Source organism: Pogona vitticeps, chromosome 6, assembly GCF_051106095.1.
Source record: "Pogona vitticeps strain Pit_001003342236 chromosome 6, PviZW2.1, whole genome shotgun sequence".
Lineage (NCBI taxonomy): Eukaryota > Metazoa > Chordata > Lepidosauria > Squamata > Agamidae > Pogona > Pogona vitticeps.
Window position 1 is genome coordinate 98,582,174 of NC_135788.1, and position 19,727 is coordinate 98,601,900.

The following is a 19,727-nucleotide window of genomic DNA, read 5'->3' on the forward strand; positions in this document are numbered from 1 at the left end:
AAGGGGAAAGCAAATAACAGGGTATCCATCTCTTGGTATACCTCAGAAGGATAAGCTGCTAAAACATTTTATGCTTCTACCATGCTATACTTCAGGATCAACATCAACTGACGAACACTACTACAGGCAAAGCTATTAAAGAATAAAGTTTCCCTCATCTATAGATTTCCACTCTGATCATCTGCTTCCCATTTCAGCAGGTTGTTTGGAGACAGTTTCATTTCTATCCCAAAGGCTTCCTTCCACTGCCACGGTAGCTGTAAGTGGCTGCTTCCAAGACCTGTTGCAAAATAAACATCTGGTGACTGCCTTTCTGAACACTTCTGTTGAAGAACCCTACAACCAAAAAAAAACTACTGTAGAGCCAGCCACCTTCCCAACTGGTAGAACCTTATAGACATAGGGACTGAGGTACACGAGGAAGCTTCAGACATCCTGACAAATGCAGGAAAACAGAAGAAGAAATCGTATCTTAAAGTGTCACATCAATGTTAGGTGGAAAGTTGCTAGCCTGCTGTATAATAATGTGGTGTGAGGGCAGTGACAAATATCAGGGAAAGCCTGCAAAAATGGGTGGGTGGGTGGAATCAAGAAAACAGTAAACTTCAACTGACTAAGTCTTCACCATGGAAAGAAATGACACCAATCCTGGCATTGAAGAATTCCACCAGGAAGAAATAACATCTCCTACATGTTGTTGCAACAGACCAGCCCCCTACACACAGACAATGCAAAGCACAAACAACTGCATCATAGTGAGAGCTCCCTATCCAAGCTGAGATTACCAAACAGCTGAGGATGCCTCTGTCAGGAAATTGGCTTCATTATGCAGTCACGAACCTCTGTACTTTTGCAATTTACTTCTTGCCTTCCTGTTCTCAAATCTGAATAAAGGAGCCAGCATTTATACACTGCCTACAAAGTCCACCTGAAGCAACAGGAAACAATTTTATTTCTACATCACCCCACCAGAGTTCATGAGCTTATCTGGAGCAAATAACTAAAATATGTATCTATTTATATTTAAGGTTGATTACGTGAGAAAGCTCAACCCACATTTATGCTAGCGTTAATCCATTTCTTTGTCTCCAGGCAGTACACAATTCTAAAGCCCAACAGCAAGAATAAAACAACCTTGTACTTAAGCCATGGACAGGCAACTATGACTCTACAGATGTTGGCCTGCAACTTCCTTTAATCCAAGCCAGCACAGCCAATGGCAGATAGTAGAAGCTGAATGTTCAACAATGTCTGCATAGTTGCCCACCTGTGATTTAAGCACTTGCCTAGTAGCCTTAATCAGCCAGAAATTGCATGCAAGTGAAGAGACCCAGATTTAAGAATTAAGCACACTGTCCTCTCTCAGCAACTAGCAGAGAAAGACAGTGGGTTGCTAGTTAAGAGAAACACCCTCCTTGACATCCAGTCTAAAAATGCAGATATCCATAACCCTCCCTTACTACTGTAAGTTAGGAACTGGGACTGGGGTATTCACAAGGCTGCCAATACAATTATTTAAGGAGCAGAAAATGCACTACAACTACCAGTGCTTTGCATTATTCGTTCGTTCGTTTAGTTGTGTCCGACTCTTCGTGACCCCCTGGACCAGAGCACGCCAGGCCCTCCTATCTTCCACTGTCTCCCGGAGTTGTGTCAAATTCATGTTGGTTGCTTCGCAGACACTGTCCAGCCATCTCATCCTCGATCGTCCCCTTCTCCTCTTGCCGTCCCACTTTCCCAACATCAATGTTTTTTCCAAGGAGTCTTCTCTTCTCATGAGATGGCTAAAGTACTGGAGCCTCAGCTTCAGGATCTGTCCTTCCAGTGAGCACTCAGGAAGGACAGATCCTGAAGCTGAGGCTCCAGTACTTTGGCCATCTCATGAGAAGACTCCTTGGAAAAAACCTTGATGTTAGGAAAATGTGACGGCAAGAGGAGAAGGGGACGACCGAGGATGAGATGGCTGGACAGTGTCTGCGAAGCAACCAACATGAATGTCTCTGACTAAGAGTTAACTTGGCATCTGAAAGACAGCTACAGGAAGAGTTAATCCTTTTGCCAAATCAGACTCCCATTCTATCCCTTTCACTTGCACGTGCTATGTTCTCCCTAGTTATATTATTTCACAATGGAGTGGGGAGACATTTTCTATGCCTTGTACTTTAACGGAATAAAATTTAGTGCAGAAGGCAGTCACACCAAAGACACATCAGAAAGAGATGGCGAACTAGCTGGTAGGCTCTTGTTTGTCTCGTGCTCTGAGCAGAAAGAAAGCCACAGACTGCTTCCAATCCCAACCAAAGCCTACACAAGCTCTGGCATGGGGAAAGAGGTGATGGGAATATTCCAATTCCATTTTGTAATTCTTAAGAGTTGCCATAGGAAGCCCTGACTCTGGGTACCTTATTTCAAAGCCAAGCCTCTGGGTAGTGTGGGAGGAAGTTTCTGAACTCATAATTCTGATCGTGGTTAAAGAGCTTCCTCTGAGCAAGCAAGGAGAGGAAAGTTCTTTGAGAAGCTACCAAGTCTGAAACCACAAGGTCAGCTAAACTGGGGAGAAGACATGTCTCAAGTCTCATGCCTCTAAAAAGATCTAATATATTTACATTAAAAAAAACAAGCTATATAACCCAAAAACACAAGATATTGGGGTCTACTTACACACTGTTGGACATTGCACAAAGAGAGAATATCATTCTGCAAAGCAGAGCTCTCCAAAGTTTGAGATACCTACTCATTGTGCTGTATCGGCACAATACAAGAAATACTAAATATTGTTCAGAATATCTGTCACAATGGTCTGCTTAAGCTGATAAAATCACTGTTTTCTTATTAAGGTCTCAGTATCATACTCTCCTTGGAACTTTCCCACATCTCTGCCATTCCAAGGGGAATGCCCACCCATTTGAGAAGTTTATAATGTGGGTAGAAATAGATGAGCTATCACTGACTGCTGCTGCCCAGTTGTTTTGGGTTACAACTGCTGACTGGGCATAATGGGACTTGGTGCCCTCAAGTGTGTTAAGATTGCAGACTGGGGGGAAATGGTACACTGCACACAAGTGCTGATCCTAGAATGCAATACAGTAGGTAGATCTTCGTCCTGCAGGAGCACTTAGAAAATCACAGAATAAATTGTATCGAAAGAACCTTGAAAACTCCCAGTGTGCTTACTTAGTTATGTTTGAACCCTCTAGTTTTTATTTCACATATGTCAAGGAAGAACCATGTGGCTCTTTCCAATCTTTTCTTTTTTTGAGCACTCCAAAACCACAAATGAAAACTGGGCCACTGAATCTTTGGTGAGGCAGGACATCCAAAGCAAGTATTTTACTTGCTTTAAATGGCTTGTTATAGTTTACTGCTAAAATTTGGGAGCAAATAGGAAAAACCCACTTAAAAGCACCTACTTGTTTTCAATTGCTTATAGTAGTTTGTCACACAAATTAGGCAGCAAACCAATCATTACATTTAGAGCAAGTAAAATAATTTTTTTTAAAAAAATCCTCTGTTGCTGTCAGGTATCAGCACTATGAAAGGTTGGTGCAACCCATTACAAATACTGAAAGGGGCAAAACTGGGGGCCCTAAACCTGCCAAGTTGCTCACCCTGACCTATCCTGACAAATTAAAAATAAATTGTATCTGAATTGTACAGCTGATGTTCTTCTTTTGTCGCCAAAGGATCACTGCTGCTCTCTAGAAATATTTAGATGTTGCTAAGGGTTCCTCGATGGCTGGAGGCTTCCCACTCCATCTGGGAAACTACAAAGCTTCACGCTGAGCAAGCTCTTCCATTGCAAGAGCCCTCATTTTTAAGGCCGAACATGGCCAACAGCCCATGAATGTTATATAAGGGTTTTGGCCCAGCACAACAAGCAGAGCTGAAAAACCTCCAGAGTTCAGCCCATTCCAGAAGGAGAGTGCCAAAGGCCAGCTGCTTGTGCTATAAAGCCAAGGGAAGTCAAGCACTGCCTGCAAGCAACAGAAGCACAACAAGGGAAAGCCATCCCTAGAAAGCTATGGAACAAAAGAGACAGAACTTGAGATCATGATTATGTTATTGTTATGGGCATCAAAGGAATTATACTGAAACTTAAGCACTCCCAGCCTTGCAAGGAAATTAACAAGGCACCTTGGCATATTTCAAAACATGATATTTAATATGATCGTGCTACCATAATGCAGTACAGTTGTGCCATGTACATGTATTTCACTTTTTAAAGTTCAGGTATACTTTAAAAATGCTCAGGCACAGACCTGGAATTTACTGTAAATATCTGAGCAGAAAACAAACCTAAAATTTCTCGTTTCCAATTTAAACAAACTGATCAGACTCCAAGGTCCCCTTAAACATAACCTAAGACTACCAACAGGTAGATTTTATAAATTGTTTGGCTAAACAGGATCAGCGGAGGTAATATTGTGAGGAATTCTGAAATTCCTAGAAGGGTTAAACTATATTTCAGGGAAATTTTGAGGTGATCAAGGGACTAGAAAATATTCTCCTATTAGGAAAGTTTTCAGTGTTCAGGAGGAAAGATAAATAAGGGAGAACAAGATATTGAGGTGAATAAAATTATTCAAGGTGTGCAGAAAATGGGCTGGCAGACATTTTTCAATCTCATGCAATACTAGAATCTGGGTTCATCCATCAAAAGTGAATGAAGAAAGATTCAACATAGACAAAAGATAAGGCAGACAGGAATGCTTCTTCACACACACAGTTAAACTATACAGAACTCACTGTCACAAAACGACAACTGTAAAAAGAGATTAAAAAGCTATCAGTGGCCAATAGCCAAGTGGCCATATATACTATCTCCACTATCAAGGACAGTATGCCTCTCAAATAGTAGTGGTTAGAGACCCCAAGCAGAGGAATTCTATTCTGCTTGGGGGCTTCTACAGGCATCTAGATGGACTCTTCTGGAATAGATTAGTGCAATGGTTCCCAATCTTGGGTAACACATGCGATCACAGGACTGCAATACCAGAAGCCTTCACCACCAGCTGTGCTGGCTAAGGTTTCTGGTAGTTGCAGTCCAAGAACACCTGGGTTAGCCAAGGTTAGCAAGCACTGGGTAAATGAATAAACAGGCTTTTAGTCTGATTCTACAGACCTTTACTTATGCTCTTGGTTAGGCTAAGGAAGTAAAACAGGTAGCCAGAGACTGACAATTTTTGAAGCTACAATAGCCCCCATCCCTTTTGTAGTTAAAAATTCTGGCTGAGCATTCTCTGTTTCAATACCCAACTGTTTCCACTGCCTCTGAGTTCTGGAGACAGAACCTCCACTAAGCAAAACAGATGCCTTGCAACTAACTCTCTTTGTCCAACTAGCCAACACAACTCATTTTCCACAATGTCTCACACCTTATAGCGGTAATACCTGGGTAGACTTGTCCCGCATATGTGCTACAGTGACTCCTTCAGCATCCCGGGGCCATTGACCCAGGAGGTATGATCCAAGGACGTTGTCCAGGGAAGAAGTGCGCCTCACTCTGGGAGGTCTATTCCGGCATGCCTTCTCAATGGGGCCAGTAGCACATGGAACGCTAGCTGGATAGAAAGAAGGAGAAACACATAAGAATTTGGGCTGTCCCACAACTACTACCAAACACTTTCACCACCAGCTTCAATTCCTCCACGGAAATCTATCAGGAACTGCCTCCAATACCTAGAAACATCAGCTGATTCAGTGCTAACTGGGGCATACTTGCTGTGTTACCATCAATAACTTCCATTTTCTGAACCCAATTCAGAGCTGGTTTGCAACTTTAAAGCACTAACGGTTTGGGGCCAGGATTTCCTAAAAACCCTTTCCTACTCACTTGCTGTGGTCTTTCATGTGAAGACCTCCCTACTCCATGACTTTCAATATGGCTGACAGGGACACAAGATTCTGTCTTCATTCCTAGCACCCAAGCTTTGGAACGCTCTCTCCCCGCCAGGATCCTTTGACTTGCAATAAGCTTGCTTTTAGAGATGTTTGGTCAAAAGACTGCATTTCAGCCAGCAGTGTTACATCACACCATGTTAACTCTACTTATTTTCTATTTTTAATTGCTGTTGACTGTGTCTGTCTCTTGTCACCATTTTATTCATTGGCTTATTGCTCTTCCTGATTCCATGAGATAATCATTTTTACATGATTGTTCTTTCTAGCCTTGGAGTTTCATGACACATAAGATAAGTATATTTCAAAATATACTAGGCTCATTTTCTACTGCTCACCACTTACGTGGGTCAGCCTAATGAATGTGTCAGGATTTCTAATGCAACAGGGCCAGTAACAAGTTTCTTACATGGAGCTAGGGAACCTGTGGCTCACCATACATTTTTGACTACAACTGACATAATCCTTTATCACAGGTCCTGCTGACTAGGGTTTCTATCAGCTGAAGCCCAAAGCATGGGAAGGGGGAGTCCTCACACCATCCTTGCTAAACTTGTACTGTATCATGTATAAGTTGTGAAATACACCCTTGTAAATGCAGAAGAAATACTTGGAAAAGCATTGGGTGTGGTTTCTATAGATATCAAAAGGGAAACATGCATGGGCATTGTTTGCAGTTGATGCCATTCAAACAAATTTTTGAAGTCTGGCACCTGGAACAAAAACACAAGACTTAGCAGGAGAAGTCAGCCCCTACATCACTCATGCCCTGGGGATAAGTCTTCTCTCAGCTGTGTCTTCTTCAAATATGTGGAAATGAAATATGAGACATACTGTAACACATCCCTCAGGATAGCAGTCTAGTTTCATATTAATATATTCACTTCCCAATTGCTTCTATACTAGAATACATTTTAGCTCCTTATTTTTAGACTCTGTGCAGAAGAGCCATACACACCTGGCCTAGCTCCTCTGTGCCATAGGCTGAGCTCAATGCTACTGTCTACTGTTCCATTACTGCTATAAAGAAATTGGCAATTTTAGACATTTTCCCAGTAGAGAGATTATTTCCACAGAAGTGTCAGAGCAAATCTTTTATAGATTATTTCTCTTGCCAAAGTTGCAGCCATATTTGTCAGTAACAGCCATACATAGAGTATATTTCTTCTTCAGATTCCACCACTCTCCCTTACAATCAACCTTTCTGTAAGCTGATCTCCTAAGATTTTATCTTGGTTCAGAGATCCAAAAATCCAGTCCTTCAACTGTGAAATCACAACACAGCTGAGAGGGAAGTCAGTGGTAAAGGACATACTTTACATGGAAAAGGTTCCGGGGTCAAACCCTCCTATCTCTTTAGCTGCCCTAGAAACTATGGAAACTGCTGCCAGTGAATACAGACAATCCTGAGCTTGATGTGTCACTATAAGGGAGCATGTGTTTTGTCATGAGTTTGTTACATAGTCTTAGGGAAGCCACAATGCCTAAAATGATTTTACAGACCTGTCTTTATTCCTTAATTACAAATGCATGAGGAACTAGGCCAGGTGTGTATGACTCTTCTGCACTCCAGATATCTTGGACTATAACTCCCACAGCCTTTTATCACTTGTAACAGAGGTGGTGGATTCTGGGAACAGTAGTCCAAAACATCTTAAGTGCCAAAAGTTCATCATCCTGGGGTTATGCTAACATAATGTCTTAATAATACCTTCCAGGTGCCAAACATTATAAAGTTAGGCCTTATATCAAGGATAGGGAACCTGTGACTCTCCAGATATTGCTTGACTACCACATCAATCATCCATCCCCCAGTGCCATGCTAGCTGAAGCTGATGGGAGACGAAAGCTTAAAATCAGCTAAAGTGTCACAAGTTCCCTTAACCCCCTTGTTGTAAATGAAGTTGATGACATTCAAATTTCACCTCCTGTGTAATGCCACCTCCCCAAGGAATAATTTCCCTCACACTGCCAGCCCAAGAACCAATAAGATAATTGTAAAACAATGGTTTGCAATCTTTGGTATTCCAAAAATTTTGGAATTCACCTCCCAGAACATAGAGCTATTTTAACTTAAAAGTAAAAAACATCTGAAGATTCGGAGCCACTGTTGTAAAGGATGCAGAGCTCTGGAAAATCTTGCACAGTGGTTAAAAACCATGATGCTGGGAGCCAAGAGATAGAAGTCACATGGGAAGCCTTATGCTGAGCCAGACCCACAGTCTGATCTCAGCTTAGAAGCCTTGTCCCACAACGACAGTTTCCAAGACCTTGGCAAGTGAAGTATGTGTTTCAGGCTTGCTATAACATGGGATATTCTGCAGGCAATGCAAGTATTTGAACCCCAATCCCAGTCAATACTATATTTGCTTGCTCTGTTACAGGACAAGACAACCAGAAAAAGTGAAGGCAGAACGACCAATTATATTACCATCTAAGGAGCTCTGAGGAAGAACTACAGTACAGTGAATGTGCAGCTGCCAACTGTTTCTCGAAAAGGGAGGCAGACATTTACAGCATTTTGGCTAGAGCATTTATTTCCCAGCATCGAAAGCAGAATGGAACAAGTGTTAAGAGGGAGAAAATGTGTAAGAACATAAGAAGAGTCCTGCTGGATCAGGCCAAGGGCCCATCTACTCCAGCTTCCTGTATCTCACAGTGGCCCCACCAGATGCCTCTGGAAGCACATGAGGCAACTAGATATCTGTCTCCTGATACCCCTCCCCTGCATCTGGCATTTTGAGGTACTTTCCTTTTAAGCCTGGATCCCTCTCCTGATACCTTTATAGGGGATCCCTCTCCCGATTCCTTTGTGGCCAAGAGGGATATGGAACAAGAGTGCAAAAAACCCTGTTGAGTGAAAGCCTATGCCAACACTGGTGATTTCAAATAACTTCCTGTCATATAATCTTAGAACTGCAGAACTAGAAAGGACTGCATGGATCATCGAGTCCAGCCTGTTAGGGAGGCCTAGTGGGGAATTGAACTCCCAACTTTTGGCTTTGCAGCCAGATACCTAAACCACTGAGTTATCATCAACACATTTGCAAAATTAAATGTATGAAAAATGAAGACATGTAGAATGGCTTTACTCGACCCAATGCCTGAATTATTCTAGCAATGGGAAGACTATGTGGTGATCTGAACAGAAAATTGTGACTACCACAACTACCACCATCACTGTGGGCATTATAAATCTACACTGTTGTTTCTTCTTATAAGTGGGGGCATTTATTTGAACCCTATGAAATCTCATTCATCACTATGCATTGCCTTCTCTTAGACTTTAAAGAGAAAGGCATTATGTACAGCTATCATCTTGCAGCGAAACTGTTAACTACCCATCTAACATGGGGATAGGATAGCATGCAAGTGAGGAGACAGCAGTCTACATGGCAAACTTTTTTTAATCCATCAAAAAGACTGAAAGAAATAATCACAGCACTTTACTGTTATGGGTATTTGAGCAGTCCAACATGCCTTCTCTCAATAATCTCATTTCCCCTATAACACGGAGGAACATTGTACACACAGAAGAAAGGCCTAACACTGACAGGAGGAACATACACAAAACCATCATCAAGTCTGTAGAGGAGGCAGGAAAGCTCTGAACCAAAGGTATCTTCTTACAGATCTCATTCTCAATCATGACGCTCCCAAGCTATTCCATTTAAGCAGAGGGTGGGGGGGGAAATGCCAACCAAAGCCCAAGGCTGGGGATTGTTTGCTTTTCATTTAAACATAAATTAATATGTGCTCATAAATCCGGGACCTCCTGGTGCGCTGCCAAGGAAGGGAAGATCGCTGGCAGCTCCAGTTCAGAGCTCCTGACTCACAGCACTTAAACAGCTATTTAAGGCCTCTCTTGACTGGTTGTTGACAGGACATCAGGGTCGGTTATTTGAGGCACATGCAACTTGCACTGCATTTCAAGAGCACTGGCTGGGCTTAAGTCTGCTTGGCAGTGTTTAGTTTGTTCTCTTGAGCTTGAAAATCTCAGCCCTTTAACCCAGAGGTGTGGCTACACAAATTCTCAGACCCACAGCACCCCAGGCCTGCTGGGACTGAGAAATCAATCCTTATCCATACAACTTCCACCTGAAATGGTGTTGCTGGGGCTCAAGACATCTGGTGCAGAATCAGTGAATGAACCGAGTTAGCAGAGCTGAAAAGATTGCAGCCCAGCTGAACTGAAGTGCTTTTCTGGCTAGGTCAAAGCAACCTAAAAATACACCCAGTGCAGCAAAACAATGCTTGCTACAAGACAAAGACAGCTTGTGGGAGAAGCAGAAGCAGGGTGGAGTGTCCTGTTTACAAGGCAGTTCAATTATCAGCAGAGTCCATTAGGCTGTGATCAACCAGGCCCCAATAGACTATGTATCCTGGGATCTGTTCACTAGCTAAGCAACTTCAATATGGGGTATGTGGGGAGGGTCAAGACAGAATAGCTCTGAGATAACAGAGCGCTCACTATCGCAGTGCCACAGTTTGACAGCTGCCTTGAGCCCTCTGTTCCTCCAGCTAGGATGGCTCCTTTCTCATTCTCTTGTTTGTTATGCAGGGAAAAAAAGAGAAATATCAGTATTTTGAAAAAAGAGGAGTGTGCAGGAAGGATGGGAAATAGTATGCCCTTTCCCTGCTGAACATTCTTGTTGCACTGTCTCCTAGGAGCACAAGCAGCAATTTCTTCTTTACATTTATGACTTCAAAACCTAGAAAATTGTCAGAAAGGCAACTAAACTCACCAGGGAGAAAGAACCTGTGGCTTTTAATATGTTGCTGAATTTCAGCTCCTATTAACTCATGTCTTGTCCAGTAGGGAAATGGACAAAATCTGGAGGACTATATAATACTAGCCTTAATATTGCTGGAATGCAACTAGTTAAAGAGACACGTGCCCCAAAAACAAATAGACACCCACAACCATTTGAAGGCTCCACTTTTACACCATTCATACTGCTACAACATGGAAAATATCTAAGGCTGATTTTCTGATTAATTACTCCAATGCCAAGAACAAACTTCCCCCATGTTCTCACTGTATTAAGCCAAGACTGATCAATTTTTTCACTTGTGTGGGTATGATGCTATCTTCTTAAGTTTGTTTTCCCATAGAAACTATGACCCCCTGCCCCATGAATGTTCAGGCTTCATAATAAAGCTGGCAACATTTCAAACTCATGGAACACATTTGCTTAGAAATAATATTGCATCTTTAGGCGAAATGCCCTTACTCTGCAAAATGTGCACCATCTATCTACCTATCTTGAGTTAATGTAATGTTACTGTGAGAAAAACATCTCTTCTTACAAAGTCACACATCCTCACTCATCGGGAGGGTGGTTATGAAGGTTCTGAAAACTTCTGTCACCACAGGCCTTGCAGAAACCAAATGATCCAGTAATTCTGCTTTTGAAAAATATGTTTTTGGGAAAATATTGTTTTATACAACTGTGGGTTCCACTTTTAAAGTGCCAAAGCTCTAACCAAAAACAAGATGATCACAAAATAGAGATGCAAATGTACAGTAACCCCAAGTCCTGAAGTGGCTCATGAGAACAATTGGTTTCAGTTTCAGGGATCTTAATGCAAAGTCATCCACGATTGATACCACATGTGCAAGATGGTTCTCAGATGATTCTCCTCTAAAAGTTTCAAACTGTATGTCATTTCTTCACCTCATTTTTAACTGCTGACTTACTCCCATTCTACAATTTGGAGTACCTGAATATTTCAAAGACTTATGGGCTTCTCCTGAACTTGCAGCACATAAAACACAAGGATAAGAGTCTACAGCCAAGAACTCCAAGTCTCTTCACTGCCTCAAAGAGGCAGAAGAAAACACAATGACTTGCCATGAGCCAAAGATAGTAATAGGCTTTAACCATCTTACCAAGCCTTGTCCGTGCAGAGTGTGACTATTTCATAACTTCCAAGAAATGAAATGCTTTGAATCTCTGATAGCCATTACAAAGAAGGATCCAGTGCTGGCTTTCTGTGAGGAGGTGATCCACCTTGGAGGAGAAGCAACTGAGGGTACTGCACACTCCCAAAGGCTATGTCTAGCTCCTGGGTCCAAGTCATTCCTCCCAACCCTGGCACCCTTCAGCTGTTCACAGCTTCCATTTACCCCAAACAAAGTGGCCAATGGCAATTCTGGGCAGGGATGATGGAAACTGTAGTCCAGCACACCAAGGGGAACCATTATCTGCCATTGAAGTGGTAAAAACATTTTTTTAAAGTAGCCATTTGGCTTTCTTTTTCCCTTAGAGGCTCTTTGCCAGAGGGAGGGGAGAAGCAACATTTGTTCACAATATACAGCTCTATTCCACCATCTCCATGCAACTAAGTCCACCCACGCTCATGCACAGTGAAATTCTCTTTCAGCATTGAAACATTTTTACTGTGCCAAGAATACGCCTACTGTGCTCTATTTATCAAAGAGCATCCCAACCAAATCACCTCCCACCCACCCCAAAATCTAGCCAACTTGCCTGGTGCTTCCAAAACAGACAATTTTACTTACTGAGCTTTTGGATGGGGTTGGTATAGCACCTAGGCTGCAAGGAAACTATTTGGCAGAGAGACTCCTATGAAAACCCCCAGTTACAGACAGATGAGTCACTTCAGTTTTTAAACACCAAGTTCCTGAAAAGTGAAGTACAGCTTCAATGTGCTATAAACCCAGGAGTGGAATTCTCCTCGGTAAGAAGGGGACAGATGCCAGTTCTCAATTCCCCACTTTTCTAGTTTCCATAACCAACTGTCAACCAGCTTATTAGCAAGCAGAGACCAGTCAATTGTACCTTTGGCTTTGAGATGGAAGCCTGAAAGCTTGTGGAGAACCAGACTGCCAATCATCGCTGCCAAAGATTCAATTTTCTGCTCCTAGGAAAGCAGAAAAGCAGCACAGGGAGGGGGGGGGACATAAATAAAAGGTGCCTTCCGTCTATCCAATGCAACCAAATAGTTCAACTGAGGCAGTACACACTGTGCAGTGATTGAAGCAAAGAAGACGCTATGCTTTGTTTCGAGAATACAAGACACTATCCTTTGCTCAGCAGGAGTAGGCTGTCCTACAGCAAACATACATGGCTGCCTGAGAGGGAACAGTGAAGCCCCTTTCATTAACCTGGCTAGGACCAGTTGCCACCAGGCTTTTGAAGAACTGAATCCATCAAACTACCACTCCACCAAATTAAGGCAGCAAGAAAGGGAAGACAGCTCAGCCCATAGCTAGAACCAGATGCCAATTGATCCAGGCAGGAAAGAACCAGTCTCTTGAACTTCCATTAATTTACTAGGCAACACTGTGAAAGAGTTTATTTCTCCACATGTTTCTAACTCAAATTGGTCATAAAAGAGCTGAGGACAGGACACCATCAAGAAAAAACAGTTTTAAAACAAAATGCACAACTGGGCAGTGCCTTTATTAGGACCAATCAAATGCATCAGAAGTGAGCAAGCTTTTGAGTTCCCCAATACTTTTCATCAGACTAGGCTGCACAAGGAGGGGATGGAGCACAAAAAAAGGAGACCAATACATAGGCCATGTGTTGTGTCTATGCGGTCTGTATTCAGATTCAGCAAAAAAAATTCTGGAGAATTTGAGAGCTTCTAAGTTGTGTGAATTTACAGCAATGATGATATTATTCACCTGTGGATTGTTGATACTGTTTTGGTCCCAAGGTGGGAAGCAATAATGATATATTGTGAGATGAGAAATCAATAACCACTCCCAGTTTTTGAAAGCACAAGGCCTGGTTGCAATTCAGAGACCCATCCCTTGCCTTGGGTAAAAAAAAACACACCAGTTTCTAAGTCAACAAAGAACAACATTACACGCATAACTGCAGGTAGGTAGTACACCAAGTTAAAAGGCAGACTGAAAGCAACTTAGAAGACATAGAACCGTCAGTGCAAAGTCTCTTTCCATGTAATAGAAAAACCCTCCCTAAATCACAATTTGGCTTTTTTTTACCTAATCTGAGGAAACTGGATCACAGATATATGAAAGATGGAGTGAATTTTTTTTTTAGTTTGTAGAACTGAGGGAAATTAATTACTTCAGGAGTTGGAATTGGTTTCCCAGGTTTAGTCAATTGAGACTAGCCAAAGCCTAGTTTTAGTCAACTGAAACAGGGTCTGGATTTTCACCAAACTGGTGAAAGAAGAAGATCATGACTGGGATTACAGCTTTTGTTACCAGTTAATTATCTTCATTCCATTTTGGGACTGCAGAGCTGGAAGGAACCCTATGGATCCCTTCAGTCCCTGTAAAAGAGGCACAATGAGGAACTGAACTTCCAACCTCTAGGCACAATCATGTATTCAAAAGTCAGCCATGCTTCCTTAACAAAATCCTCAAGCATCAATGTGAGGACTTGCCTCCTTAGAATCATACGCACCAGCTGTTTTTCCCTCACCTTGTCCATCTGTCTCCTATATATATCTAAATATATATTTTACAAAGATATTTTTGCTGTCCCTGTAGAAGAAACTGAAAGCAGAACTAGGTGTTGCATATAGGAGCATATTATGAAAGTCTAACAGCTGAGTTTCCTAAGAAGAAAATAGCTTTGGGACAGAGTGGGTGAAGTGCCAGCAGATGAAGAAGCACAGCCATTCCTGCACTCTTAGCGTTCTCACTCAGGACTATCCCCTCCAAGTTCCCCCTTCATTGGGTACTGAACATGTAATTAGGAGATGAAAATGATTTTTTCAACGCAATTATGGGATAAATTTCATCACTGAGAAGTGGTAGACAGAATAATTAAGCACACTAGTTTCATGCCATCTCAAATCTCTCCCAGTAATGATGCTTTCCCCTATGGAAGATGCAAAGACAGAACAAAATTGTGATATTAACAGGTGATATAGATCACACCGAGTCCACTACGGAGGCAAATGCACTATCAAAATGTTTATGGATATTCTTTAGTGTTACAGTGGCTCAGCCAATGGCAATACAGTACTCTGAGCAATCTATTGTATATGATCATATATTATTAACAGGCCTGATGGTCATCTCTCGAATCTGCATATTGGATCTCTACTGCTTTACAGACTGCCCTCCTAAAGAACACAAGCAAACAGCGATTGGAATCCTGTTGCTTAGTGTAGTATGTTGCATTAGAGTAGGCCTATTGAATTAGTGGGATTTGGTAAGCTCTATAAATTCTGTTTGTTCAAATAGGCATACCCTAGTTGAGACTTACTATGTTCAGTTAAGATGCAAGAAGAGTAGGCTCATTTGAATCAACAGAATTTATGGAGGAGCTGACTCACCAAATTACCATTGATACAGAAAAGAATATGCATAACATTCTAATGGTGGATGGAATCAGTCATGCAATACTGAAAGAAATACAACCACATGTGAAATGGAAAATCAGTTGGAGGATTCTGCACAGAATTGAATAGGTGGGTGGATTAGCAATCATTATGATAAAGCAGCACCTAGTACTGTATAGAAGTCTGACAAATGCCATAATAGTTCATCTATAATCTGCCTATAACATAGCATTCCACTCACTTTATATTGTTTTTTTGAGGGGCTGACAGCTGAAGAGATGCATTTAGCATCTGGTAGCAGGCAGATGGTAAATGCATATCTTCCTGCTTTCAAACTACAGTATCTGGCAGATCCCCCACCAGAGACAGGAGACCAACCTTCTGCAAAGAAAACCAAGGAGGAGAAAATCTATCATGTACACATTGTGCCCATTTTATCTTTGATACATAAGGCAGCTTTCAGTACTATTTATACAGAAAACAGAATGTACTTTTTTAAAAGATGAAATGATGTGGACTGTTGGGGAAGAGAGGTGTGAAGAGCTGAATTTCTCATACAATTAAAAAAAATCACAATGAAATCTTTTGCTGCAAAAACAAAACATGATGAAACACCACTTCTTTAAAAGATGAAACAGTTTTGTTTTACTTAGGTTACAGGCAGGAGGGGTCTGGGTGAGTTAACAGATGGTTTTTACTCTAAAGGAGGTTATATTAGCAGAAGAGTAATGAAATCATGAAATTGAAGTGAACTGATTCAATAACAGTTGAAGTGGGGGTGGGGAGAAAGGAGGAGGAACAGACTTGCATAAATTAAGTCAACATCACTCAGAAGTGCTTTGGTTCTTTGCTTGAGCCCCCAGTATAAGACAGGACACACACCACTAACAGTTACACTGCTTCACTACCTTTCCCCCCCATGCCTGTTTTTTGTTTGTATGTCCCAAAAGAAAAAACCAAATTTTCTGAGACACAAACCACCATTATCAAACCACCAAGGCTTGCCGGGGGGGGGGGGCGGGGGGGAGAGAAGATAGCCAACTTGGCAGTCACTCCTCTTCTTCCACCTAGATGGGAGTTTTATCTCACGACTGTAACTCTCAATGGCCACACCATTGAGTTGCTTCTGAAAGCAGTAACACAGTGTTCATCTTTCTCCACATTCTTATGGTTGCCACCAGTGGGGAGGGAAATCATTAGCTTGAGTTTGCTAGGCTAGGCTCCACATGTGGAAAAAACCCAAAACAAAACAGAATTTGGATGGCCAGTTGCCAGAATTCGAGAGAGATCACAAGCATTATTTTTCCTTCAGAGCACAAAGGCAAACTGCGAAACCCATTTATGTCCACTAAGTAAGGGGACTGCTGAGCTCAATCTCAGCATATTATTTCACACAGGGCACCACATAGATATAGGTATGTCTCCTTTGTAACTACCCACCACAGGCACTTTCAAGCCAGGGCAGTGGCAGAGCAGCTTGGCAGTAGAAGTTATAGGAGCTGTTACCACTTCCTGCATTGCTCTTTCACCCCATAATGAAAAAGAAAAAAACACAGGCTGAGCCTACTACATTAGTCCACATCAGTCACATAAATATTTTTGCTATTCATTCTCGTTGGTACTGGAAAGGCTCCTGCCCATTCTCCTTTGCTATCAATATTTAGTGCTGGGAGTTGGTAACCATTTACATCCCATGTGAAATAAACTATAGTGGCCCACTCAGACAAAAGAAGCTATCAGTCACCTTCTTATATAAGTTTGGCGTCTTATTTTATTATCCCATTACAGCATTTCTTTAATCTCCTCATTTCCATTTATTCAGTTTGAAATCTAAATACATTCACATGCCATCAAGGCAATTAATGTGTTCATTCTGGCAGGACAATAACTACTTTTAGCAAAAGATGATATTTAGCAAGGCCGCCTTTAAAGTGTTTTAAGAAAGCAATAACACAAAAACCCCTCAATTCTGAGCATCTACATCATTAACATAAACAAAGGAAGTGGAATTGGATAATGAAAGAGAAAATAGGCATTGAAGACTGACTTGAAATCCAAGGGATCTAGTCTCATTGAACACAGATGGCTCTTACCAGACCCTTAATTTTAATAGACAGCAACCTCAGGGGATCTAAATTTTGAATGCTAGTAACCTCTCATTACTAGTACTGTATATGTATTTCTGAATCAATTTCCTCCTATACCACAACTAGTTACATATGCAAGATTGGGAACAAAACACAACAGAAAATGATTTGGAGCCCAGATGTGCCACAAAGTGTGTGTGCTGGAAGGGAGTAATTTAAGTAGCATTGCAGAACACAGATGAGGACCAAAGCCTTCAAATTTCCTGAAATAGGTTTCCAGTCTTGGGATTGAATAGGTTCAGTGTGCTAGTATTATGTCTAACCTGACCCTACATCTTGTCTTGCTGAACACAAAATCTGCACTTGTTTCTTGCGAGCAAAGAAGCAGCTTAATTCCAGACATGTGTTTATGGGAATGTTAATACAAAAATATATCCTGACATATTCAGAATGCCTCTATCCAAGGAAGAAAACACTGTCTCTCTAACAAGTGTGCAACAGGGTTCCTATATGCATGCAGCAAGGTATTGCAAGAAATTACTGGGCATCAAAAGAGAATGCCTAAACCACCCACCCCAATTAGCCTTTACAGAGCATGGCCTTGTTGAAACGGGCACGTGGTGATGGGACCAATGGCCATGATCTTAGGGTTTTTTTATGTTGAGCTTCATACCATTTTTGCACTCTCCTCTTTCGCCCTCATTAAGAGGTTCTTTAATTCCTCCTCACTTTCTGCCATCAGAGTGGTGTCATCTGCATATCAGAGGTTGTTGATATTTCTTCTGGAAATCTTAATTCCAGCTTGGGATTCATCCAGTCCTGCCTTTCGCTTGATGTATTCTGCATATAAGTTAAATAATCAGGAGGAAAATATACAGCCTTGTACTCCTTTCCCAATTTTGAACCAATCAGTTGTTCCATATCCAGTTCCAAATTTGCTTCCTGTCCCACATATAGATTTCTCAGGAGATTAATAAGGTGGTCAGGTACTCCATAGTTTGTTGTGGTCCACACAGTCAAAGGCTTTTGCATAGTCACCTCTATCATTAAGTGCTTCAAATGTTTGTATTCAAGATAAAAGTAAAAAGTGTAATGACAAAATCCTTTAAAAACATATTTTAAAGACTTAAGTTGTGCTTCACTATACAGTACTTGAACATTTTAGTAGCAGCACCTAAAAAAAGATATAAGGAAGACATACTAGAAGTTTTATGGAGTGTGGCTAGGCCTCAGAACAAGATACTGGCCTGGGGTAATTGCACTGAAGCATGGACATAGCATTACACTTGACTGATTTCATTAACATTCTGTCTTTTGCAGAAAGTGGTGATATATTTTTCTAGCTAGTGACATGGCAACTGATGGTCTCAGACTATTTCAGTTGCTGTGTTTCCTAGAGAAGTTCAGCCTAATAAACTACATTTCAATCAAGAACAAATGTTGCTATGTTAGTCAACAATCAGTCTTTATTACCTTCCCCCCAAGCCAGAAAATAAGGAAATTTGGCCAGTAAATCTGTGTTAAAGGTTAATAAGGTTCCCAATGAAATATGTCTACTGACCCTTGCAGGTTCATTTGATGATATCTTGTTCTAAAGCCAACTATGGCTTTTGTATAGCTGGATCCATCTCCATCAAGCTTGCTTCATCACTATTATCATATTTTTCCATGTATAAGATGATACTATTGTCTAAAATCTTTAGACTAAAAATTGAGGGATATCTTGTACACAGAAGTAAGCTGAGGAGAGAACAAAACGGCACATAGCATGCCTCTGCAAACAGGCTGCCTCCAATTACGAGCCTTATTGAACTGATGTCAGCTGATGCTGTACAAACCAATTGGAACACACCTCATTGGAAGTGGAGCCTGTAGGCTCAGATGCAACAGGGACTCGTAATGTCTGAGCATTCTGAGCCCAGAGGCTGAATAGTCAAAGCTACGTTTTCTTAATTTTGGGTTAGAAAGGGGGCATCTTATATATGGGGGTGTCATAGAGATGGAAAATATAGTATACTGTACGTAGAAATATGATGACATGAGCAGGGGGTTTACCAGTGCACTCCCTGTGATGTTTGTCCTGTTTTTCCAAACTGGATCAAGGTTTTGACCTGAGAGCTTATTAAGAATTGTTGTAGTTCCTTTGCAGCTTGATCAAGTTAAGAGTGATTTTGCAAGACCTCTCCTCTTTGCCAGCAAGCTAAGCAAGGAAGTTCCAAGACTGAATGTGCAGAAATAAAATGGTCTTGATTGTAACAGCTAGACAATATGAATGAATTTTCAGAATCTGGAGGGGGTATGCCCAAATGAATATGTACTATGTTTTTGCATGTATAAAACAACACTTTTTCCTAAAATAATTAGAGGAAAAATTGAGGGTCATTCTATACACGGAAGGAAGCAGAGGCAAAGGAGCAGCCCTGCACGCTCGGGCACCTCTTGCTGCTG

General features: G+C 41.5%; 1 protein-coding gene across 1 annotated transcript in view; it reads right to left on the reverse strand.

Moving 5' to 3' along the window:
* Positions 1–19,727, reverse strand: part of FAM117A (family with sequence similarity 117 member A) — a 35,473-nt gene that overhangs the window by 12,633 nt on the left and 3,113 nt on the right. Inside the window, exon 2 of the mRNA XM_020794010.3 lies at positions 5,392–5,561. Within this exon, the coding sequence (XP_020649669.3) occupies positions 5,392–5,561 (170 nt within the window). The remainder of the gene's footprint in view (positions 1–5,391; positions 5,562–19,727) is intronic.